The sequence below is a fragment of the Pleurodeles waltl genome, chromosome 10 (assembly GCF_031143425.1).
Source record: "Pleurodeles waltl isolate 20211129_DDA chromosome 10, aPleWal1.hap1.20221129, whole genome shotgun sequence".
NCBI classification, from domain to species: Eukaryota; Metazoa; Chordata; class Amphibia; order Caudata; family Salamandridae; genus Pleurodeles; species Pleurodeles waltl.
The window spans coordinates 608851245-608877082 of record NC_090449.1 but is presented as its reverse complement, the minus strand read 5'-3'; the positions used below and the strand labels follow the sequence as shown (position 1 = coordinate 608877082).

At 42.5% G+C, this 25838-nt stretch overlaps 1 protein-coding gene across 2 annotated transcripts in view; it reads left to right on the top strand.

Moving 5' to 3' along the window:
- The window catches only part of TTC21A (tetratricopeptide repeat domain 21A), a 391729-nt gene that overhangs the window by 21362 nt on the left and 344529 nt on the right, over positions 1-25838 (top strand). For both annotated transcript variants that reach the window (XM_069211078.1, XM_069211079.1), the window contains exons 2-3: positions 7312-7441; positions 11167-11277. In XM_069211078.1, coding sequence (XP_069067179.1) covers positions 7312-7441; positions 11167-11277 — 241 coding nt within the window. The remainder of the gene's footprint in view (positions 1-7311; positions 7442-11166; positions 11278-25838) is intronic.

The window sequence follows — 25838 nt, the reverse complement described above, 5'->3', positions numbered from 1 at the left end:
AGCCGATATCTAAAAAATGAAGGGCATATCATTTTTAAGGCCTGTTATCACTACTAAAATACATTACGGATGTTACACGATAGTTGTTGCTTAAAAGTGCTTTGGCATCCATGTTTTCATGCAGGTCCTTTTACTGCAAGTAGCACAAACATCTCAAAAACTGTGTTTCTTTTCAACATACTCCTTCTGGTAATGAGGACACCTTTAACCATCAGAACCTTTTTGTACTCTGTTTCCCGCCTACTAGCATGTTTCTTTTGTTTGTGTCCTATGTTGTTTTATGCTGCTTTTAGATCGGGCCTATTAGTTGTCTCTGGGAATGTTTCTGCATGGCATTCCAGGGTTTCAGTCGCAGACCAGAGTTTGACTCTGTACAGGTTCTACTGTGTTCTGGTTTATCTCTGGTTAGATATTGTTGTCATGGCTATTGAGCTGTGGATGTATTGTTTTGGTGTCTGAGAGATATTTTGGACTGCATTTACCCATTGGTTACATAGGACCACCACCTAGTTGTTTATTTACCAGCATAGCTAGTATTTTAATGTTGCGACCTGTGCAAAAAATTAGCAAAACAACCTAAAGCCAGTACTTTTTCTTCTTATCAGTAGATAAGAAGAAAGGACTTTAAAATGTGTCCTAAGGAGGCCTTAATGATCCCTTTTTGATAATTTAAGCAAAGAAATACTACTAAACAGCCATGTTAAAAATGAATATAGATTATTTTAAATTAAAGTCTGTTTATGTAAATCTGGGCTTATGCTGAATCTTAATTAGTTCAAGTTTCTTCCTAGCCCTGAGTGCAAGGAAGGACGAGGCAGCAGGTTTATTTGGCTGAATATCTTGATAACGTGTACAATATTTTAAAACAAATCACATCCAAAACTCCACCATCCAAATGGGAAGTAGGATTCATAATTCACAATAAAATAAGTAGGGTTTCTGGATAGGAAAAAAGACACTGGTTTCAGAATCAAAGTTCCATTGCCTAGTTAGTGGGGCCATCTCTGGATCTGTTGGCCAGTGAACTGTGTGGGCTCTAGACACAATTCCAGTTAAAGCTGAAACCAGACTCCAATTTAATGGTTTAATTAGGACTACATATGATGGGATTAGACTTGAACCCCAAGGTAGATGCCCTGGGGATACCAATCTGTAGGAGCCTTTATCTTGTAACCACCAGTTGAGGTGACATTTTGGGGTTGGAAATTAATCGTATGTAGGTCACATACTTGCTTGCTAGTGAAGAATTTGGATTTAGTGTCAGGGGTCTACACTAGGTTTAAATCACAATATATCTTGAATCATTAAGCTTGGAGAAGCGGTTTCCTCATTTAGATCAAGAACTGCCAAAGTTAATCAATGGTGCTCCATCTCAGGGTGCAATGTGAAAAGGAAAAACAATTGTGTCTCTTTCAGACTGGAAGCAGGGTGATGAAGTTTGCCATTAAAGTCGAAGGAGAGAGTGTCAAAGGAGTGCCACAGGCTTACCACTTGCTGTCCTAGTATGCCTTCTGCTGGTCTTCAGTCCTTTCTGCAAGCAGAGGTCCTCAGTTTTCAAATGGAGCCGGATTCTCTGGAGACCTTTGAGGCTCCTGGATAACACTCTGTTCCTTGAGTCATTGTTTGCCAATTTCCATTCTCGGGGTAGTCCAGCTCCGGTCTTTCCAGCAGGGCACAGCAGTAGATCTTTTCCAGTGGCAGAGGCATGGTTTGAGCCATTGTCCGGAACCAGCAACACTGTATGTCATGGTACTAGGAAGACATTTGTTTATGCTATTGCTGCAGAGCTTCTGAAGACAGAAGTACTTACAGAAGGCTCGGCCAATAAAAACTTGCCCTTTGTTTAGCATCCATTAACTTGCCCAACTACAGATGAACACATCTTCCCAGGATTTCTCCTTGTAGGATAGCTCATAAAGTAGCGTACATCATTTAGATTTTCTGTTTGCGAAAGCAGCAAAGCCCCTTTTGCTTAGTGCTTAGTGCTCCATTCAAGCTCGGAAATGCTCGTATCTGACTATGGATTCCCTAAATGCTTCCAAGTCAAGCACAAGGTTTTTCAAGTGGCTGTTACGTTAAAATGCCCGGTTTTACAAAGCATGATAGTGGAGAAACTCTATTGTGTTCTCGTGAAGGATGCCATCCGCACAACACTTTAGTATGCTCACTTCCATATCACCTATCACAACATACATTTAGCAAGAAGCAACAGACTCCTTCTATGAGGGAAAGATCGGATTTTACAAGGAGGCTGGTGGATGACTTGCCACCCAGATGCCTTTACCCAGAAATGAATCTCAGCTGACAACAAACATAAGCCTCTCCACAGCCTAGTGAGTGGGCAAACACCACCCGATTGCAGATGGGGGCCCATTTTGTATATACCACACTCTAATAGACCCTTGTGCTCTACTTGTGAAGCAACACAAAGCTATAGGTAGCATGTCCCCTGGGCTCAGAGATGTTGAGACCTTTGGGGGAAAACACAGTGCTTGCCAGAAAGTTGAACAAATGGCAGAGTGACACAGTTGTCCATCTAATTCAATGATTTTTGTTCCTACAGGCGAAGACTCCGATAGTCCACATACTACTTTCTGTTAGACTAGTCCGCGTTAGGGTGGTTTTCCCCCAAATGTTGTTGCCTTCACTCCTTCTAATTTTGCTAAATTCCTTTTTGTTGACTTTAGGGCTCTATGCATCTTACCCCTGCTAACCAGTGATAAAGTGCTCTCTACTTTAAACATGATAAAATTGGCTTGCACCTGACTGGAGTATTTATTTACTTGAAAGTTTCTTGTTGAGTGGTGTACAATATACCCAGGCCCTGTAAATTATATGCTACTAGTCTGCCTGCAGCATTTTTCATGCCACCTAATTAGCCCCGTAAAAACATGCCCAATAGCCTGCCATTGCAGACCGAATTAAGTTTTAAACTGCCAATTCGACTGGGCACTATAACCACCTTGCCAAACCTTAAACTCTGTGTGGTCATGCACAGACTTTTTGCCTTCCTCTTCCTCATTTTCTGACCTTGTTTTTGTTGGTTTTAGGACTCTGGGAGCTTTACCACTGCTGACCAGTGCTAAAGTGCAGGTGCTCTGTACATGGTAACATTGACTTATCCACAATTGGCATATCTAGTTTACTTGTGATCCCTTAGTAAAGTGTACTATGTGTACCCCGGGCCTGTAAATTAAATGCTACAAGTAGGCATGCGGCACTGATTTTGCCACCCTTTACAGTACCCTCTCAAACATGCCTCAGGCCAGCCACTGTACTACTGCAAGGCCTATCTCTCCCGTAGGTCAACATTAAGGTTACCACCTTGAAGCATCCTTTAAGTGTAACTTCCAATTGAGAAAAGATAGATAGACATTTGGAGTTTGCTATTTCTGGACTCACAGTTTAAAAACACAACGTATGGTGAAGCTAGATTTAAAAAATTAAAATCTGAAAATGACACTTATAGAAAGTTGGCATTTTCTTACTGTAACCATTATGTGCCCCTGCCTGTCTCTGATCACACGACTGAGGTTAGTGACAGTTGGGCTTTGTGCATTCCCTCTAGACAGTCACACACAGTGGGAGCTTAGGTGTGACTTATTGGGCGATTAACTGGCTTGATGGGTGGGGGGGGGCAGAGCTTATCACTGTCTCACTTACACCTGAGTAGGGCTGTGCCTCTCCCCACACAATTGGCTGTATAACCCCCTGCAGAGTGTCTGGAGCCAGGTAAGGAAGGACAAGGACATTGTGGACTTCCAAGGCCTCTTCGAAGTCTCCCCTGCTTCAAAGGCACATTTGGGTGTGAGCACTGGACCCCAAACCCCCCCCATTTCAGACCTCTTCTGGAACCCACACACACTGCCAGGAAGAGGACTGATGTGCTGCCAGGAGGGACTGCCACTCTGCAATTACATTGCTGTGTTGGGCTACTGCATGCTGTGTGTTGTGCTGTAGGAGGGACTGCCACTTTGCTACTTGCTATGCTGGCCTGTTGCTTCTTGCCTGCAGTGAGAAAGTTTGGACTTGTTCTCTCCATCTTTGAACCCAATTCTCTAAGGGCTTGTTGGCATGCTCCCTGTTTTTGCAGTCTCAGGGACATGAAAGACTGCCTACAAGCTCCTGGTGCTGCTGGGCTCTGCCGTCTGTGAGTTGGACCCTTGCCTGAGGTGCCCCCCTTCAGTCCTGGGCCTCAGAAGTGGGTTCTGCAGCTGATTCCTGCAAAAACCAACGCATCGTGCCCTCGACGTCGGCACTTTGCTCCATCAAAGGTACTGTCTTAGTGGACCCTGCATGGGTCCTGTAGCCGGCCTAGCCTCCATCACGGTCAGCCCGAAGTTTTGATGTGTACCGGTCCCTCGCGAGTTTAAGTAACCTTTTGACCGCTGGTGACTTCTAAGCATTATCACATTTAGGTGGTCATTTTGACTTTGGAGGTAAAAAACACCTACCTCCGCGGTGACGGCCGCCAAAATACCGCCACTGCGGCTACCATCCATCCACAATATTATGAGCACTGCCGGACATCTGCCACAAGAAGGGCGGGAATCCGGCAGTGATCATACTGGCGGACGGTGGTAAGGTGTCGCTGCTACCACCAGCACTGGTGAAGTGAGTGCGTGTCTGCATGTCAGTGTGATTGTGTGTAAGAATGTGTGCATGCATGTCTGGAACTATGCGTGTATGAATGCATGTATGCCAGTCTGTGTATGAATGCGTGTATGCCAGTGTGAGTGATAGGGTGTATGTGTGGTGTATGTCTGCGGGTGTGTGTGGGGGTGAGTGAGAGGTTCGGAGGAGGTGGGAGCGAGTGAGTGGATCGGAAGGGGTGGGGTTTGTGTTTGAATGGAGGGGGGCAACAGGTGTGTATTGGGGGTGTGGGGGATCCGCCTACCGGTGACAGGGAATGACTTCCCTGTCACCGGTAGGGCCCACCACCATGTTTTTGTGGCGTTGCTAAAGCTACGAAAACCATGGTGGTAGGCAGGCCCATGTGCCGGCCGTCTCATGTGCCGGCTGTCGGGCTGGAGATTGATATCTCCAGCCCGGCTGCTGATACCACAATGGCGGTATGAGTGAAGAAGTGGCGGGTTAGCTGCAGCCAGCCTGCCATTCTCATAATGTGGCAGCATGTACCGTCAGCCTGTTGGTGGTACTACCGCCGCATTTACACTCACCGCCGGGGTCATAATGACCCCCTTAATCTTTAAAAATTCATATCTCGACTTCTACTCATTGGATTTTAGTGGTTTTGGTCTTGTTTTATGCAGATGATTATTCTCTCCAAACTGATAGCAAGCCGTTTTGTGATGTCTTTCACTGTGTTATTGTAAAGAAGTTTTGCACAATTACTTTACACATTGCCTCTTAAATTAAGCTTTACTGCTTTGTGCCAAAATGTGAGAGGGTGAGCACAGGTTAATATAGGGTCTGTATCTGACTTACCCTGAGTAAGATTATGGTCCCTACTTGGACAGGGTGCATACCTCTGCCAACTAGAGACCCAGTTTCTAACACCCTCCAATGCTTCTCTCTTTGAGTAGAATAACTGTTTCAAACGCCATCTCTGTGCACTGTCTGTGGAAGATTAGTTATTGTTTCTACTTGACTCATGCATCCACTGCGAGGTAATTGACAAACATTAATATTCTAAATTTCATTTCTGAGGAACTCATGCTAACTTACTAGAACAAACGTATGATTTGACCTATATACATTGTATGAGCAACATTGACAAGACTTAAGAATCCTTCCTGGGTAATCTGACAATCCTACATTCTTTAAGAGATGTCATGTTAAATATTCAAATAGTTCAGTTTTGTGCCAAAAGTTGATTTTCAATACTTCTCTTTATTCAAAATATCCTTCAAACAAGTCCAAAGCAAGCTACTGTTGTTTGCAAAGTAAACAGTAGATCCACATAGCAATGTCTTGACTACAGCAACATTGGCTCTCAATTGCCAATAATGATGCATGTGATCATTGCATAGGGATAATGTGCGATACTGCCTGCAGAGGTGGATTGTGATCACAGTAGCATTATGGTGTTTACACAGTTAGTAACTGCAGCTATTACAAAAGTACTCCCAGATGTAAAATGTGAAGATAATTACATTCAATTCCCCACAGGGACAACGTATGATTATAGTAATGTTCCAGGTACTCACAGAAATGGTTTTGAAGGTAATCATGTCACACACACACACACACACACACACTCACCCTCTCTTACTTTCTCTCTGTGCCTCTCTCACTCTTTCTGTCGAACACAACATATCCATGGAAGCAAAGTAAAGACCATGTTAAAGAGAACCACACAAATCTTACAGAGGGCCCTCTTCCATCCAGGAGTAATGGTAAAAATACCTGTGTATTTGAGAATAGATTGAACTGCCAACAACTGTTACTTTATCTCTTGGCTTGGTATGAGAGGGGAGTGACCACCCTCACTATGGCTTGAGGGTCACTTTGGATATGTCAAGTGGGTAAAATGGGAAAATAAATATTTGAACTTCAAAGAACCCAGAGGCTTTTGAATATCTCAAATGTAAGATTAATATTTGAGTGTAAGAGATGCCACAGAAGGTAGAATGTCATGATTTTACAACACATGTGCATGATTTTATCGTCAAAAAAGACTTGTTTCAAATAATGCTGCAGCTGTTCCATGCCTGTTCATAGCTACGGTGTAAAAATAATTGATCGAGGAAAAGCACAGAATATATTTTCACAGGAATTCTATCACTGCACAGTAGCAAGGGTCAAAAATATGTGAATCTAACACCAGATCTCAGTGCACTCAACAGATATTTTGACTTTCTCTGCCTATGTAACTATAAATCAATTGAGGTGATTTACATTACATTGTTTACGTTATTTTGGCCGTATTAGTGGCTCATCTCCTGTAACTGTCCAGAATATCCGAAAAGCATGTGTTTGTGTGAGTCAGCTGGTCATGTGCTAAATATAAGGTTTCCCTTACAAAAAGTGCAACACACACTTAGAATAAGCTGCTTAAAGGCAATATGGGTACTTCAAGAAAATGATAAAGCCTAGGAAATGTGTGAAAGTTACTACATATATTAATCACAACATACATGGATCTTTTCCATGTGTAATTGTTAAAAGAGCTAGATTTTAAACATATTCTTGAAAGACTACAGATTGTACTTTGCATAGGGCTACAAGAGGAAGGTTTCAATTTATGACTTTTTGATACAAGATAATCAAACTTTATCATTATTGGACTATTTATTGTGTACGTTTGGATTCTGAAAATAGTTAATTGTGTACTTTACTCCACATTAGGCAAATATTGCATACTACAGTCAAGAAAAATACTACCGCCACATTCAGAATATTGCAAGAGAAGGTCTTCATAAATACCACAACGATCCGGTCTTGCAGTTCTTCAAAGTATATGGAATGTTAAAAGAAGGTAACTCAGTGGAAGGATGACATTGAAGTGTGTGCGAATTAGTAATATGTATAGCTTAGATTTCGCTTAGGTCCTCCCTAGCTCCAATATGTCCCTCCAGATAACTTGTACATTTTGGATTGGGAGTTCATACCATTGCTTCTTTTCTGTCTGTTCACAGACAAAATGGCATTTCCTAATTTATCTAACCACTGTAATCTAACATTGGGTATAATATTGTATCTATTGTAAATATTGCTGTGGTTTTCTTGTATTTTTAACTTTCCATGCTGTATTTGATACAGTGTACCTGTTGCCCTTCTTAATCACTATTTGTGTCCCTTCTTTATGCACAAGAGAAGAACAATCGAAGTAAACAGTCCCCTGTGTAAAGTGCTATCAGTTCATATTTGCCACAAACTCCTCAGCTCCTACCATCTTTTTATTGTCAAAGGAACTTAAATGACTGGTCTACCTGGTACTTCTTGGCATGCTTGCGTGCGATTTCCAGGCAGGTCTGTTTATCCTGAAAAAAGAGAACCCTACTCCGTATTATGTACTAAGCATCCTACAGGTAAGAAAAGCACATTGTTTTTCATTGTATAGTATGTGAAGTGGCTACACTCTGCCATCATTGCACTATGTTAAACTAGGAGTGAACTCAGGTTGTTATATCCTTATTCCTGAATATAGCCACGGGAAGAGTGGCTTGAAACATGTAGACCCAGCAAAAACTAGGGTCATTGCAACCGCATAGTCTTTTTGCACCTCTTCCCTTTTTAATCATACCGCCTCGAGGGCAAAATAAAACATAGTTTTCCTACCAGGCAGGTATTTTTAACTTACCTAACACCAACCTCCCCAACTCCTATTTAACCATCATTTGGCATTTACCATTCAGTGCTCCTGTGTCTTCCATTGGTAGTACCACTCCCCAAGGAAAAAACCCTATGATGAAGCATACCACCCAGGGGTAATCCTAGTGGGTGAGGGTTATACAATGAAAAGCAGTGTGCTTTTCTTACCTGTAGGAGGTTTAGTACATGATATGCAGAAGGGCTCTTTTATTTCAAGATATAACAAAGTAGGAAGACAAGCCCTTTTGGGTATCCCTATTATCTCTCCCCTTTTTTTCATACAGATCCGTATATCCCCCACTACCTCTTTGAGGCAACCTTCAGAAAGTTCAGTAAAGAGCTTGGTGGTCGTTTTTTAGGCATATGAATTAGGATCACATAGAAAGATATGCAGGATTCAGAAGTCGTTAAAGGTCCTTCTCACATAGCTTTCTTCTACAAGCAGGTTTCACATATTGAATATCAAGATTTAATCACACCTGCTCACTGAACAATGTTTGTGAACTAGGTCAGATAGGAGCTAGTGTTGAAATGGAAGGGTGTTAGTTTACCCAATAGATACGTTGTAAACATTATTAGAACATTTGAATGTTGCAATCTCCATTGGAGACAATGGAGTGCTCCGGGCTTTTACTGGCCGGTAAAAGCCTGGAACGCCAACATTCCAATCTTCTTTGTTCACAGCAGCAGCTGTGAACAAAGCCTCACGGAGCCTGAGGGGATTTTAATCCCCTCCGGTTCCGTGAAACCTTTGTTTTATTTATGAGAACATTCTGCCCTCTAATGGCAGAATGTTCTAATAGCCTTAGAACCCGCCGTAGGGGGCTCTACCGGCTATTAAAGGCCTCTCCCTAGTTAAAGGCCCTCACCTTTGGCCTTTAACGCGGGAGCGGGCCTTTTCATAGCCGGTAGAGCCCGCTATGGCAGGTTCTAAGGCTATAGTGAATACTGACACATAATACCATAGGAAGTATATTACACTGGTACGCATTGTGCTAAACAGCTGAGTGTGTTATTTTTAGACTTGTCCTCACATTTAAGGTGAATTCATTTAAACCAAGCCATGGTGTGTACCTGTGGCGCTCTACCAATGTTCTTTTTGCAGAATGCATAAGCCAGAACTTTGGTTTGGCCATTGCCCAGTGACGTGTCCCACTTTTGATTTTAACTGACCTCTCCTTTTCAAAAGCAAATTCCCAAGGTGGGAGTTTGTTTTAAAAAAACAAAATTATAAATGTCCCTGACATTCTGGGACATTTTCTCTGTGTTTATGGTGGGGGTCTGTTCGGGTACGCCAAGCTTTCCATGAGCGTCCCTAACAAGAATAAAATACATCAGAACGTCTGCCTTAAATAGAGTGGATTGTTTGAGGTACTTTGACTGACCAGTTGTCAATCATTATTTTCTTTCAAAGGCTTCAAATGAAAGAGCTAACAGAGAGTAAGCCAATGGAACCATGATGATTTGCCTGACTCTAAACTGAGCAGGAGAACTGGGTTTTGGCAAAAAGGGTACTCCACCACATATCTGGCACAGTATCCTGTTTGTCAGACTCGAAATTAGACCCTGTATCTTTAACTCAAGGCTATTCAACCTTTGAGGCCCTTTTATGTCATGGCCGTGCCTTAAACACCATCAGTTCTGCACATACAACACAAATATCAATGGTTAGGAAAGTGTCATGCCAAGTGGTCTAAAACTGAAAGGCAAGGACCCTAATTTGTTTTTTTATGCACGTTTTCAAGGAACTTCCATCTTTTCACATTTGCCTTGGATTGATCATGCATACGTTTTCAGAGCATTACGCCATTTGGCTGGCAGTGACATATTTCTCACTGGTCCCAGACCTGTTCTGAAATGTGTGAACATGAAGCATGTAGTTTATCTCAAATAGCAATTAATATAAGAGTACCCAAACAATTACTGGGTTTTGAATTAGCATCCAGTATTGCAGCAACATCACACCTCATGTTTTACCTGACCTTTTATGCCTGGCATTCCGTTTTAACTAATTCTTCGAGATCGAAGCAATGTCTACTATTCTATTTATTTATTTATGTTAACAGTTAAATAGCCGTATTAACGGCTAATGGGGAAAAGGCCTCTATGAATCCACTTCATATTCCACTAACATAATTATAAAGGCCCTGAATATATTTAACAGACGTGCAGATAGAAATGTCATACTAATCTGGTATAACATAAATGCAAACTCTTTTGCTGACTTAATACCTTGTGATTTAAGGCTTCTATAGCACATATGGTATCAGCCATGTCACAAAAACCTTGATGTCAAGCTCAAAGGACATAGAAACACTGTGCATAACTAGGCAACCTTTTTTAACTTTTGATTTTCACAACACTGATGTCAAGCAGACCTAATAGTTACATCGTATAGACTGAGATCGATTTAGGTCCTCCCCTTTCGTCTGTTGGCTTTCTTGGCTAGCCTCATTCAGCCATTGACTTGAAAACTTGGTCAGTTACATCCTGGCTTAGCCCAATGGATTATTAATCTTTTTTTCCTAATGCTGTTAGATGTATCCTTCCACCTCTTCTGCAGTGCTTGTCTTTTTATCTTAATGCAAGATTTCTTCCAAATTATAGTCCCTACTCCTGCTGACTCCATCCCATCTGTCTTGTCCTAATATGCTAAGTTACATGAGTTATCACATTAATTAAACCCATCCTTTTTGGCTTTGCTAGTGTTTGTTTAATTGAATGGTTTGCATGCCCTTCAGGTATTTATATGCCACAGAGGCGACAGAGCAACTGCTTAAATGCAATTAAGTATTTTTGTTTGTGGGTGTAATTTTATGCTTTGTCTTTCAGAAAACAGAAGAGATAGAATCTAGATCCCGCTGATAAAAAAATCTCTTTTCTTTGCAGGTCGTACTCAAGAGGCTATCCGTGAACTTGTGTTATTGAAAGATGTCCCTGAGGTCTCCCTGTGTTCTATCATGGCGCTCATATATGCACATAAGAAAAGTGAAACAGTCGGTGAGTTGGTCTTGACGTGTCTTAAGTCTACAGTCTATAAGAGCAAAATAACACTTTTGTTACAGCTTAGATGATGTAGCCTATTTTAGGGTCGAGCCTTTGAGTGCCTGCACTAGTGCATGCATCTCGCTTGCAAGAGACTGCTGTGTTCAGTACAGAGCTGGGAGCCCGCCCGTCGCTCACCATTTGTTGGTTTGAGAGGCACTCTTCTTTACAGCCTCGTAATTTGTCAAGGCTCACCTGGCATCACTTCTGTTTCTCTGTGTGGAGCAGGGATCAATCTCTGATTAATGCAACTTAATTACTGCCCCTCCGCTGCCCCAGATGTGATCGAGGTACTATTTGTTGTTTTTAGCTTTGAGTGCCCCGCAAACAGAAGGCTTGTCATAATATGTGAACAGAGAAGGAAACATTTCCCTTTATCTGCTTAGCACACAACCGTTCATATTTTTTGTTAAAAAGTGTCTTATTAAAGAATATGTGGCATGCACAAATGTACAAAGGGATGCCCAACATGTATGTTCACTGTTTCCACATAAGAATTCAGGAGAATGTCTTAATTATTATATTAATTAAACCTTAGCATGGGCACTCGTGAAATGCAAAGGGGTGGCATTCGATGTAAAGCAACAAAAATAGCAGTGCTGAGCAGTGTTCACACGCAAAAGGATTTTTTCACAAAGGCAATGTGAGTGCAGTGCTGATGCAGCTTTACGTCATTTAGCACAAAAGACAGGGTAATCGAAGTGGCAGTGTAAACTGCCCAGGTAGGCTCTGTAGTGGCAGGCCTGAGCCGTGGTTAAGGGACTATTCAAGTGGGAGGCACAATCAGTGCTAGAGGCCCACTAGTAGCATTTAATTTACAGGCCCTGGGTGCTTAGAGTGCACTTAACTAGGGACGTATAATTAAATTAAATATGACAATTATGTATGAGCCCAAGTTACCATCATGGACGTCAGTTCACCAAAATGCCTGGGGCAGCGGAAGTGACATCACAGACCATTCGTCTTTACTTTCACACACACACATATGCTTAAACAAACACTCAACCACTCATACACACACTCTCTTTTACATAAGCACACTCTCACCCGCAAGCATGCACACAACATATATTTAAAAGTGTTTTTACTTACCTCAGCTACCAAGGAGGTTCATATTCCAGCTAACTGAACTCCATTTTTTATTACACTAATAGTGAATAATTTAGTATTCACTATTTCTGTAATAAACAACTGATTAAAAGCTAGGAAGTGGGACCCTAAGCAACGTCCATGAGGACGAGCTGTCCCTGTGCTACTGACACAGAATTTTACAACCTCAGGCCAAGGGTCGCAGAGGCAGTGCCACGGGTCGCAAGGAGCAAGCTGGGGGTCGCAGTTGCGACCCCTGACAATCCCTAAATGGCGTCCATGGTTACCATGTGTTAGACCTGACAGCCTTTGGGTGGTCATCCCCCACCTTTTTACCTGTCTCCCTCTACTTTTGTGACACTGTTTTTGCAGCTTTTAGGACTCTGCGCACTTTATCACTGCTGACAAGTGCTAAAGCGCATATGCTCTGTCCCTTAAACATGGTAACATTGGTTAATCCCCAATTGCCATATTTGATTTACTTATAAGTCCCTGGTAAAGTGCACTACATGTTCCCAGGGCCGGTAAATGAAATGCTACTAGTGGGCCTGCAGCACCGATTGTGCCACCGACATAATTAGCCCCTAAACCATATCTCAGGCTGCCGTTGCAAGGCCTGTGTGTGCAGTTTCACTGCCACTTCGACTTGGCATTTAAAAGTGCTTGCCAAGCCTTAAACTCCCCTTTTCCTACATTTAAGTCACCCATAAGGTAGGCCCTAGGTTACCCAAAGGGCAGGGTGATATGTAGGTAAAAGGCAGGACATGTACATATGTGTTTTATTTGTCCTGGTGGTGAAAAACTCCTAAATTCATTTTCCACTACTGAGAGGCCCGCTCCTATTATGGACTAGCATTAGGACTGCCCCCAATACTTTTTGCGTGGTAGATTCTGATCTGAAAGGGGTAACCAGGTCATATTTAGTATGGCCAGAAAGGTAATAGAAAATCCTGCTTACTGATGAGGTTGGATTTAAAATTTCTATTTTAGAAATGCCACTTTTAGAAACTGAGCATTTCTCTGTACTTAAAACCATCTGTGCCTTACAGCCTCCAGTCAACGTCTGGTCTGCGCTGGTTGACAGCGCCCTTGTGAATTTCATCTAGACAACCACAAACACAGGCCACTCAGTTACATCTGCATTAATCTGTATACTGAATGGGCCTTCCTGGCCTGAAAGGGTGGAGGGACTGACACTTACATTTCAAAGGCCAGTGGCCTGCCCTCAAACAATGGACTGATACCCCCCTGGCAGAAAGGACTGGGCTGAAAGGGGAACTTGTGCACTTCAAAACCACTCTTTGAGGTCTCCCCCCTTCAAAGGCATTTTTGGGTATATAAACTGGGTCTCTGACCCCACCACCTCAAATACTTTGTGGACCTGCACCTAAACTCTGTCAGAAGATCTGCCTGGCTGCCAAAAGGACTCACTAGACTGCTTTGCTGCAAAGGACTGCTGCCCTGCTGTTGACCTGCTGGCCTCTGACTGGATTACTCTACCTTCCCCCAAAGGTGCTCTCCAAGGGCTTGGATTGAGCTTGCCTCCTGTTTTGGGGTCTCAGGAACTACAAAGACCTCCACTGCTAGCTGCTTGTACACTGAATTCAGCGACTTTGCAATGACTTCAGTGATGCCGCAGCCTATTCCCGCTCCGTGGACCTTGCTGCACACAACGACCGCGGCCTGCAACCCAGGTGCAACGCTGCTGCGACTCCTGTAGGAGGCTGGCCTAGTTTGTAGTTGTTACCAAAGGTACTTACACCTTATACCAGGTCCAGTTTTCCCTTATTAGTGAAATGTTGGGACTGTTCTAGCAGCTTAGGCTGTCTAGAGGAAGCTGTAGCAGAGCAGCTTAGACTGAACTAGGAGACATGCAAAGCTCTTGCAATACCACTATAGTTACACAGTTCTTATACACAATAAAAGACAATACTCTGTGTTAACAAAAATAAAGGTACTTTATTTTAGTGACACAAGGCCAAAAATATCTTAGAGGCAATACTCCTTCTGGAGGTAAGTATTATACACAATATATACACTAGAGACCAAAATCAGGTAAGTAAATAGTCATAGAATAGTGCAAACAGTAGAAAATACAATAGAATGCAATAGGCCTAGGGGAAACACAACCCATATAGTAAGAAAGTGGAATGTGAATCACAAATTCCCTGCTAGGCAAGTGTAGTGTGTAGAGGGGCGCTGGGAGTGTAAGAAAACGCCAAAGGTAAGTAAATAACCCACCCCAGTGCCGAGGAAAGTAGGAGTAAAGTACTGCACTTTTCTTCAGGACACACTACAAGTCGTGATAAGAGTTATTGCAAGAACCAAGCAAGACTACAAGCAACAAATTATGGATTCCTGGACCTTAAGACCTGGGATGAGAGGGGACCAAGTCCAGAAGTCGCAGAAGATTCCAGGAAGGACAGGAGCCCCTGCCAATCTAGAAGATGGTGCAAAAGAGGATTCTCTGGTAAGAAGAAGTCTGCAGAAGAGCACCAAGAAGATGGCTGCATGTTCCTGCGTGGTGTAGTAGATGTCCCACGTCATGATGTTGGATGCAGGCTGTTTGCGTTGCTGGATTCGTCCAACAAGCCTTGGTTCAAGCAAGGTAGCGGTTTGTGTCAAAATGGCACTGCCTGGAGCCAAAAGGGACCTGGGGGCCTCAACTCGGACTGAAGAGAGCCCACAGATGACCAGGCAGCACCTACGGAAGTCTCAGGACACGGGGACAAAGAAGATGCAAATTGCGGTTGGTGCAGCACAACAAAAGAAGGTCCCACGCCACTGGAGAACAACTCAGCGAGTTGTGTGTTGCAGGATGGAGTGAGAGAGACCTGGGCTACACTGCACGAATGATTCTTGGAAGAAGCGCACAGGAGCCCAAGGAGCAGGAGATGATGCGGTGCACGGGGTATTTTCGCAAAGTGGGAAGGCAAGCTCTTACCTCCACCAAACTTAGACAGCTGGACCTTAGGACAGTCTGGGTCGTGTTGGTCCAGCACCTGTGTTCCAGGGAGCATGCTTGTCGTCAGGAGAGGAGTCCCAGAGAACTGGTTGTCGTCTTGGAAGGTGCCTGCAGGAGCAGGGAAGTGACTCCGTCACTCCACGGGAGATTCCTTTGGATCCTCTGGTGCAGAGTGAAGACAGGGAGTCCTCAGAGCGTGCACACCTTGGAAACTGTTGCAAATGCTGGCTGGAGCTTAAGTTGCAGGTCACAGGAGTCGTCCTGGATACTTTGTTGCAGTTACAGATGTTCCTGGAGCAGTCTGCGGTTGATCCGACGGTCAGAAGCTCAAGCAGAGGATGCAGAGGATTCTTGGAGGAGTCTTGCAAACTGAATCTGAAGAGGAACCCACAGGAGAGACCCTAAGTAGCCCTGAGAGGGGGATTGGCTACCTACCCAGGTATGCACCTATCAGGAGGGGTCTCTGATGTCACCTGCTGGCGCTGGCCACTCAAAGATCTACAGAGTGTCCTCACATCTTGGAAAACAAGATGGCTAACGCCAGGGACACACTGGAGAAGCTCTGGGCACCACCCCTGGGGTGGTGATGAACAGGGGAGTGGTCACTCCCCTTTCCTTTGTCTAGTTTCGCATCAGAGTAGGGACTGCAGGATCCCTGAACCTGTAAAGACTGGCTTATGCAAGGAGGGCACCATCTGTGCCCTTCAAAGCATTTCCAGAGGCTCGGGGAGGCTACCCCTCCCAAATCTGTAACACCTATTTCCAAAAGGAGAGGGTGTAACACTCTCCTCCCAAAGGAAATGACTTGTTCAGCCTTCCTGGGACTGAGCTGCTCAGACCCCAGGAGGGAAGAACCCTGTCTGTGAGGTGGCAGCAGCTGTAGCTGCAGTGCAAGCCTCAGCGAGCTGGTTTGGCAGTACTGGGGGTCTATGGTGGAGCCTCCAGGATTTACGGGATTGGCCCCCCAAAACCAGATTCGGAATGGGGGAATAATTCATTGTTTATTATAATATTACAAAAGCAAGGTACACCTTGGAGCATGTTCCCATTTTTTGTGTACTGCATTACCTTACCAGACCTTGTTGTCTATATGATAAAGTACACTTCTTTGGCTATAGGCGTTTGATTAGATCCTGTACACCACATGCGTTCCCGACCTGTCTACTTATTGCTCCGTACTGATTTATCTAATACGTGGAGGCCTATTTTGTGGCCAAGATTCTATTGTGAGTAGTCATTAATTACATTTGTTGCATTTTTTTATGGTCAAGTTGTGAAGTTCACTGCTTTTCACACCACTTCACCTTCACTTTTTCGTTTGTTTTGTATGTGCTGCATGAGTGCTTTCTCACTATTTGCTTGTCACTCATTATTTATATCATTTTACCTGCCATTCGTTTTTTGGCCTTTTTAAAACAAATTTCTAATTTGAATAATAAAAAATCCTTTTCCACTATTTTCCTTTTTGAAAAGCGAATGGACTCAGTTTAACCACAGCAATGCCAATAGAGGCTTTCATATTTTCAGAGTTGTTAAAGTTCTCAGAAACGACCGAAGTATGGTATGAAGCGCTATAAAAAAACAACTTATTATTTTTATCCAAAAAGTTCTTTGACCATTTCTCCATTGTCAAATGACTTGTTCCCTGAGACACATTCCAAGGCATCCATCATTAGGAAACGAAGATCTAAGAAACAGGAAGATCTCTCCCTCAGAAACGAGGCAACAGTCACTCTATTATTTGTAGATGTAGAAAAGAGACAATGGCAAAAGGTAGGCATATCTCTTCGGTGTCTCAAAACCGGAAATTGAACTATTAGTTGTCATTTTGACAAAGGTAAATGAAAACTGGAAGAAGGGCAGAAAAATAGATGTATATAAGAGGCGAAAGCAGAGAGAAGGAAGGGAAATCCACAGGGAGGCAGGGAGGGTGATAACAGAGCTGTGGAAATGAGATATGCGGTATGGATAGTAAGAGTATTATGTGAAAATCTCAAGCTCCTAACCAGGCAGCCCTTACATTTGTCAAATTATTGTCAGTAGCGTAACCATTCATTTCGGGCGAGAAGTTGGACCAGAAGTGGTTGGGTAAGAAAGGGACCCAAAAGGAGAAGTTGCCCAGCCTTCCCGAAATACTGTAGGAGAGATGACAACAAAAGAAAAAACATTTTGGTAGTGGTTTCTAGGTAATGTTGATGAGGTATAAGAGTACCTTCTTTTCACCTAGATTCTTAAGAATGAGATACAGATGCACGATAGAAAATGATAGAAAATGGTAGCAACTAGACTCGGAAATGTAGGGCTTTGAAGCCAGAAGTGATGCAAACTTTGTGGAGTTATCAAGGAAGATTCACTGGGTTCTACATCATACAAGAAGGTTCATGGGGATGACATATACACATACGTCTTGAATGAGATGCAAAGAAAGGTAATGATGCTCATAACAAAAGAATTATGGTTCAGACTTCATGCGTAATAACTGTGTGGGCAGAATTAAAGATCTGTACTTAAGACATCATTGTCTGTCAGGCTCCACCTTGTTTCAATTACATTTAACAAAAACTCTTAATCAGCTTGTAGGCCAAAATTGGAACCCGTATGTTCTCTCCACTAATGTGGGTGCCCAGCAGGTGCAGTTTGAAGATAGGGCACATGTATTTTTGAATACATGACCCTATCTTCAAACTGTTGCAACTGTCTGTCAAGCCCCATCAGCAACCCCCTAGGTAATGTTGGTTGGATACAGTACACAGGTATGGTTGGAACCTGATTTCTTTCTACAATAGATAGTACTTTATTGTTATTTCTAAAGCCCAAACCTAATTGGGAAGCACAGTGGCACTGTAATATATGGCAGGTGTTCAGAGACAATACAGGGCTGTGCACTTCACACTGGGATTTACATCATTGAAGTGCATAATTTCTTTATATTTGACATATTGCAATTCCCCTTAATCCTATTTTTAGGCACAGGGAGATTATGTTATTTTAAGAGATTCACATGATATTAATTCACGTGTCTTGGCTGAGATTCAAACCCAGGGTTCTGGGTTCTAGAGGCTGTAGTTATGCGACTAGACCAAATCTCCCATAGTTCTTGGACTAAGTCTGTCTTTTCTGCAGAAAATGTGATAATTAGACCAAAAGTGAATTAAAAAGGGAAGAACTGTACCTCTACAGGATTTATGGGAACATTCACTGAATTTCCTGGCCATTTATTTCAACTCTGCCACTAGGATATATCCGCCGCAACTACACCGTAGCAGCAGGAACAGTTAAAATCATCTGTGATAACCCAGAATGGGCCCAACACATTTAATACTTGCATGGATAAGATCTTTGTAGTGGTTACTGCACATGTTTTCACTGTGATGTAATGACCTGTCTATTAAGCACCAGAGCTCTTCCCACCGTAGCTGGGGCCAGGTAACTGTGACTCAGTGGACACAGGCCATCAGCACCACATGACCCAAAACGTCAGAAGACCTTGACCAGGCCACCCAGAACTTCTCGGCCTGGATCACCAACCGCACCAACAGAGTTGCCACGCCAAAACCAGCAAAAGCCTGCAAAACCTCAATACAGGCTGGTACACCTCAGAGCTCAGAACTACAAAGCACATCTGCTACCAACTACAGAAGCGATGGGGCATCACTTAGATCCTTTAGAGCCAGGAATAATGAGTTCCTTCTACTGTGCAGCATAGCAACACAACCCTTAATCTTCCATCTCCGGGTGTGTCACTCTTGAGATAATATATTGACCCTTAAGTCATTTTAGTGATTTTAGAACAGTTTTAATTGGATTTGATTGAGCTAATTCCAGTGGAGTCCTGGGTTTCTAATTTCTGTACTTTACCAAAAAACAAGCATTGGCATAGCCAATAGGTCTCGCCTTTCAGACCTTGTAGGTATTTAGCCATGCAGTACATTACATTGGCAGATGGAACATACCATAGCTGACATTGTGCAACTACTAATGACCCCCTAGAACGGTCATCCAAACAGATGAAGAGTGTTCAAACAGTCATAGTGTAATAAGATTGTTACGTTGGCATGAATCATGGTCATAACTGCAATAAGGAGAGGTCAATACAACATAAACAGTCATCATGTAAACCAAATAAAAACCTTTATCAGAAATAAACTTTCTATTTATGCATTCCTTCATACACTTGGCATTAGACTGTAATGCTCAGAACAGAGTGCACCACAATAAAAATAGCATTTGGAAGCAACATGGTCATGTAACCATGGAGCCAGCCCCTAGAGGGCATAATCACATGAAAAGAGAATGTCAGAAAGTAATGCAGTGTAACCATATATTTAGCTCTTAGAGGGTGTAGTGCCTTACACATATTCAGGCCTAGCAGGCCTGCTGCAATAATACTACAATAAAGGCCCTTAAAACACAAACTACTCCCAGCTGTAAAGCAAAAGTTCCAATCATTGGGGAACTTAAAAAGACACTGAATGGTGGGAGATGTTATTATTTTGGGGTCCCCCCAACTTAACGTGGGGACCCAGAGTTGGCCTAGACAGAAAGCACAAATCGTGCCGAACGTTTCAGTGGTGGTCCCATTGTCCTAGCTAGGCCACCACAGGCTGAGTTATGGGCAGAAATGTTTTGCAAAAGAAATGCCCCGCAAAACATTGTGCAGTGAATAATGTAGTATCGGCTCTCCCACTTTTCCGGGAGAGCCTCATTGAGGATTTCTGTGTTTTTTCTGGTTAAAATGCGCCAGTTTGTATATTTTTCGACCGCTGAACTTGTATGAAAGTGGAACTCATTTAAAGTGCTCCTCAGATCGAGTTTGCACTATATAAAACTTAAAGAAAAATAAAATAAATAAAAAAAGGACCTCCCTTCAGCTTGCAGGCTTTGGGCGCAGACACCACAAAGAAAGAGCAGCATGCCCAAAAACAAGGAAGAAAAAACATACAGCCACGGAGCGCGAAGTGGAAAAGCAAAAGAAAAAAAATAGTGTGCCACACTAAGGTATATGGCTGATCGTGCAATAATCCATGTAATAGGGTCAGTCTGTAAGGTGGTAACAAAACTGCCTGAAGTCGGGCCAAACGTAATGCATTTAGCTATGAAATCAAGGGAATTTTGAAATACAGCCCAAGGAACAAGTGATGGGCATGAGAATGACGCGGTTAAAGTCCACAGAGTAGATAACAGCATGTTGAGAAAGCAGCGCATGCGTGCTGCTAGGCTTGACCAAAAAATAGGGGAGGTTAAACCCTTTCCTCGATTTTCTCTGAAAAAAATCATGTATTGTCAGTAATAATTTTCCCTACCTTAGAGCCTCCGATTTCTCTCAGAGTGAGACTGTCAATATGATTCATAACTGCAAAATCTGTATTCACAGATCTGTGCGTGAGAGCCACCGAAGATGTCTTTGTTTTTTTTTGGAGTTCCTAATAACCGATAGAAGGTATTCTAACTTTCATGTTCAACTATTTCCTCTCAATTCTATAAAGACCTCTAGATCCTCATGAGTTTCACTCTAATTTCCCTGCAATAATCAGGAAATTATGACCTCCACTATGCAGCATGTTTTCTAGCATCTTCAGCTCACATTGAAGGCTTTACCTCTGTGAGATTCTCAAGGAACAAAACAAAATCTAACTTACATACTACATGCAAGATTCAGATTTTTGTGGCAATCAGAAACGCAGGTAAGCTCACTGAGTTTGAACACCTCACCAGAACCGGTCTATCCTTTTACATTAGTTCTATTGTTCTGTTATTATGGCACGTATATAGTGCACAGTTGGCCAGTAGTATGGCATTGAATCCCAGGAATGACTTACCAAACAGTTCTGAGGCTTCCTTCTCAGACCAGAATCTGAGTAGGTTTATAGGCATGACCTTACATCTCTGATTAATTTAATCACAACCACACCGCTCTCTCTCTCTCCCCCACCCTAAAGGGCTGTGATGCTCTCTATTCCAAGAGAACTTCTAGTGGAAGGGTGTCTTCCTATTTTCACCAGCATACCCCTGCAGTCTTAAACTAATCGGTGATGAATGTGGTTATTCATCTGCTCTTTGATTCAATTGCCTTTTTATGTGTATTTATTTGATTTATTATAGAGCTTTAAACCAAATCACTGTACAATATTCATGAAATGATACAACAGATAATTTTAATATTTAAAAAAGTAAAGCACGTATAAGAAAGTAAGAAAAGTAGAAAGTTAAAACAAACCGAGATGAAGAAGGAGAGTAAAATTGGTAAAACCAGTCGTAGAAATGATATGCTTAAAAATAAAGCTTCAATTTCACTACTACTCTGAAAACGAGTATAGTAGAGAAAGTTGGAAGGTGGAGGAGAATCCACTTTTGTATCATGTTGTGAAATGGTCCCGTCTTCCAAGGTCGGTTGTATGATGCAAATTAAACTCCAAAGATACTGGTGGATGCAGTGCTTGTGGCAAGTAGAGGAGCGCAGTAATGCTTCACCGTGACTATTTCTCCGTGAGCTTTCCAGTGCAGGTGTCGCTTGTAGATCATGATCAGTCTTTTTTCTGAACATCTCTGCCACCATGCAGCTAATGCTAGGCTATCTTCTGGGCAGTATCCTCCTGCAGAAACACCCCCAGTTCTTCACTCTCATCAGTAAGGCAGGCTCCTCAATCAAGGCGGGTTCTTAGCACTGCTGGTGAAATCCTTTAACTCCCAGGTGATGTCCCCAAACCTGGCTGGGAAGCTAGCAATCCGGAAAACCAACTATGAATCATGAAGAAGTTTGTTAACACACTGGCCTGTTGTCTGGGCACCGGTCAGTGAGAAGTTCTGCAATACTGATTAGAGGTTTAAATCCCCTTTTTATGCCATAGTTGCAGACTCCAGTAAAGGAGTTTCTGGGAACATCTCTTGGGCTTGTACACGGTTCTGCCTTTTTCTGTATCCCTGTCCAGACAGGCCAATCACAATCTCTGTCTGTGAGTGTCACTGGAAGTGTGTGTGGGACTGGGAGACTTCAGCTCCAAGAAACACAAAACGCGGGCACAAAGTAAAGCACAGCCTACAACTCTCGAACTGTTGATGATAAGACCTCAGGGAAAACAACAGGGCAGAACAATGACAAGGGCTAGCTCTGCACTTCTAAGGAAACCACTGTTCTCCCACATCCTGGAGTCCGGCTACGAGCAATAGCTTTAGAAATACATTGAAGGGGCCCTGCAATATACATTATTAGTCAGACAGGCTTCCTCCATCTTCTATGTTGTTGCCCATCTTCACATTGGAACTCCAAAATGGATTCCAATTTGCCCACAGTCAGCCATTCTAACATGCTCCCACTACGCACACACCTGCTACATCCCTGCACACCTGAATGTAGCGAAGTATACTGCTGCAGATAACTAAAAACAGTGTGAGGGGAAGAGGCAGTTAGGAGACTCTCCCTGCACATGTCGCAGTTAAGAGAGCCTGTACGTTTAAACAATCCCTTCACAGCCACCACTGTCAGTACAATACAGTCTGGCAAGCTGACTAGTCGTGCCTTTGGGAAGCACGGGACCCTTGCCTCTGGTACTAGATGTAAAGACGAGCTTGTAGATTTGCTCTTCACGAGTGTGTTTTTAAGGTCCGAATCATCGATTTGTTCATAAATTAATATGTGAATATTTGACTGTATACGACTGCTGCTTTTGGGGGTAGTGACGCTTATTTTGATCTGAAAAAAATGCTACCATCTCTTTGCATTTCTTTTTGGTGCTATTCTAGTCGTTTGGTTTTGGTGCAGACAAGTCAGGAAGCATGGAATAAGGGCCTTTGCCACATTTGCTTCCCTGAAAATGCAATCATTGTAAAAGGTCGCTGCGGCATATATATATATATATATATATATATATCTACTAGCAATGCAAGGAGGCTAAGCGGCCGCAGAAAGTCGTGAAGCCCAGCAGAATGGAGTTCCCCAGTGATCAGTCCAGTAGAAGGGTATGGGAGTTGATGTATTGCAAGGGGGAGTGCAACAAATAATTTTGAAATCATGTCCTTTTTTTGAATTATAGTGAAATATAACACAGGCTGCTAGTTCCAAAAAATTAAAAATAACTTACAATTGCTGCGCCTCTGGATGCCAAAATGGGCTTTTAAATCACCCATTAATTCAGTGTGAGAGACATCTAAAGATAGCCAAGGTAGAAGCTCCTCAAGGGACTCTATGGTATTGGAAGAAGCTATAGGGGCGTAGCAATTCTCATTGAGAGGCATTCGAAACAGTAAATGTCTCAAAGATTTGGATCTATAAGAAGTTTTAGCAAAATTTGCTAAATCTCCTTACCTTTTAGCCCTGCGGTTGTCGGAATAAATAGTAACATTTTTGGGAAGTCAAATTGGTTAAGAAGGGCCGGGTTAGTTCTCTTTACTCGGCTTGTGCGGCTCAGAAGATATCCAGATGAAAGTGCAGGATTATATCATGGATTTCTTGAAAACGTTTAGCTGCCAGTAAAACCTTCAGTAGCAAACCCGAGGTGTGTCATTTTCTTGACATGGAGAGTGTTTTCCATTTACCCTAGGGGAGGGCAGAAAAGAGTTGAGAATAGTATCAGGAGAGGTAGGGTACCGTTAATTCCCAGTCTTTTAATATGCTTTGTGCTGTGATGTCAATCTGGGTCCTCGATGTAATTAAGAATAGTAAACTATTTGGTTCATACTTGTATAGTTCCCTTGCTTTTTCTAATTGGAGCATTAGGCAGTCATTGGTCATGGGCTGTTTACGGACTGGCTTGCTTTTGGCATGCCTCATGCGTTTTTCTGCTGTGCGGCTGTGTCAGAATGGTGTCTCAATAGCATGTTTTTAGGCACAGGTTTGATAAACACTGGAACATATAGTACATTTTGCCCACTCCAGCGTCCCCAAGATGGCCACTGCTTTGTTCTGTGGTTGGCTAATCTTTATTAAGGGTGAGTGGGAAAGGAGGTGAGTTTGACTACAATAGATGAAAATAGAGTAAAAAATGAATACCCTCATTTCAGTAAAAACTCGAGCTGTAGGTCCTAAGAAGCAAACGTGAAATTATTTAAAACGAACTTATCTTCAGCGACAGAGTCTGCTACTGCATTAAACTACACCTCCAAAGCCAAAAACTCAAGAGAAAGCTCAGCTGATGAACTGGTCAAAAGTTTTCTGGATGCATTTCCCCTGATTCTGCTCATCCTGCCTGTACTCAAGATCCAGAATGATTCTGGTCAGGGCAATAGTGATACACAAATCTATCTGCCCTATCTGAGAAGCATGAAAAGAGGTGCCATGCAGTCTGACTCTCTTGACCAAATTCTGGGACGAGTGTTACATCTAGGTCTAACATCTTGTAACTTGGACGCACTGCTCCTAAAATCGTTTATTATGGACATTTGAATTTGTCAAAAGATTGCATGTACATACTTAAAGAGTTCAAACATGAGGGCACTATGTGCCTCCACATGAACAAGATTCTATTTATTTCATAACAAGAAGCACGTGGATTCTACCTATTGCCAAAAAGAGGTGATCCTACCTTAATTTTTACATCTAGCTAAAGGAGGGCTGCATCACTCGTTCATCGGAGTACACTTAACAGCCACCTTAGCCTAAAGAAAGAGCCTTTCACAGAAACACTGTTTTATTCTTTAGTTCTAAAGATTTAATTGGAAGGTCTAAATTCAGAAACCATTTCCCCAGGGTCATAATGTGTGTGCTTATCAAGTTTACTGGCTCCATTGTTCGAAGGATTACACAAAGCCTCTGCAATATCCCTTGTTGAAAGTTGTTTTTCAGAATGCTGTCAGCTCAGTTCATAGGTTTAGTGAAATATATCGACTCAAGGGCCGTATATCTTTTCCACCTAAATAAGGCAGTTTTAGGGATTTATCAATTGATTCTTGTAAAGATTGGCTCAAATTTTCACTCGAATGTCTCCATGCCGATATTTTGCAAGAGGCATGTTTGTTACCCCAGCAGGAGGGTCCTTTCATTTTTTTGACATCTGTAAAGATGTAAAATTATATTTAGAAAAAACTAGAGAAATAAGAAAATCTTCTCTGTAGTTCCTTTACTCTGGTTAACTCTCGCTAGGTTAACGGAAGGTCAACTCAACATGCGCAATGCTATTCTATATAAAGTAAATCGAAAAAATATGCTTTGCTTGAAATTGCATTATAACTCATCAAATGCAAATAAAATGAAAATGTTGTTAGGGTAAATTGCAGGGAAGTAGTAGTCGGACACTTTTTTGACGATATTTTAAAACGGCTGCCATACCTAAGCTTCTGAATAAGTAAGTAATGTGGCCAGAACTGTATGCTATGTGCCACTATCAATGAAATAGGGAACAACATGGTATTGTGTTAATTCCCTTTTAGGGCTCATTATTCACTGGCATACAATGCTAAGATAGGGAGTACTTTATGAATATTGCAAATTAGCATAAACGAAACAAGCATTTGCAATGCAAAGGGTCTC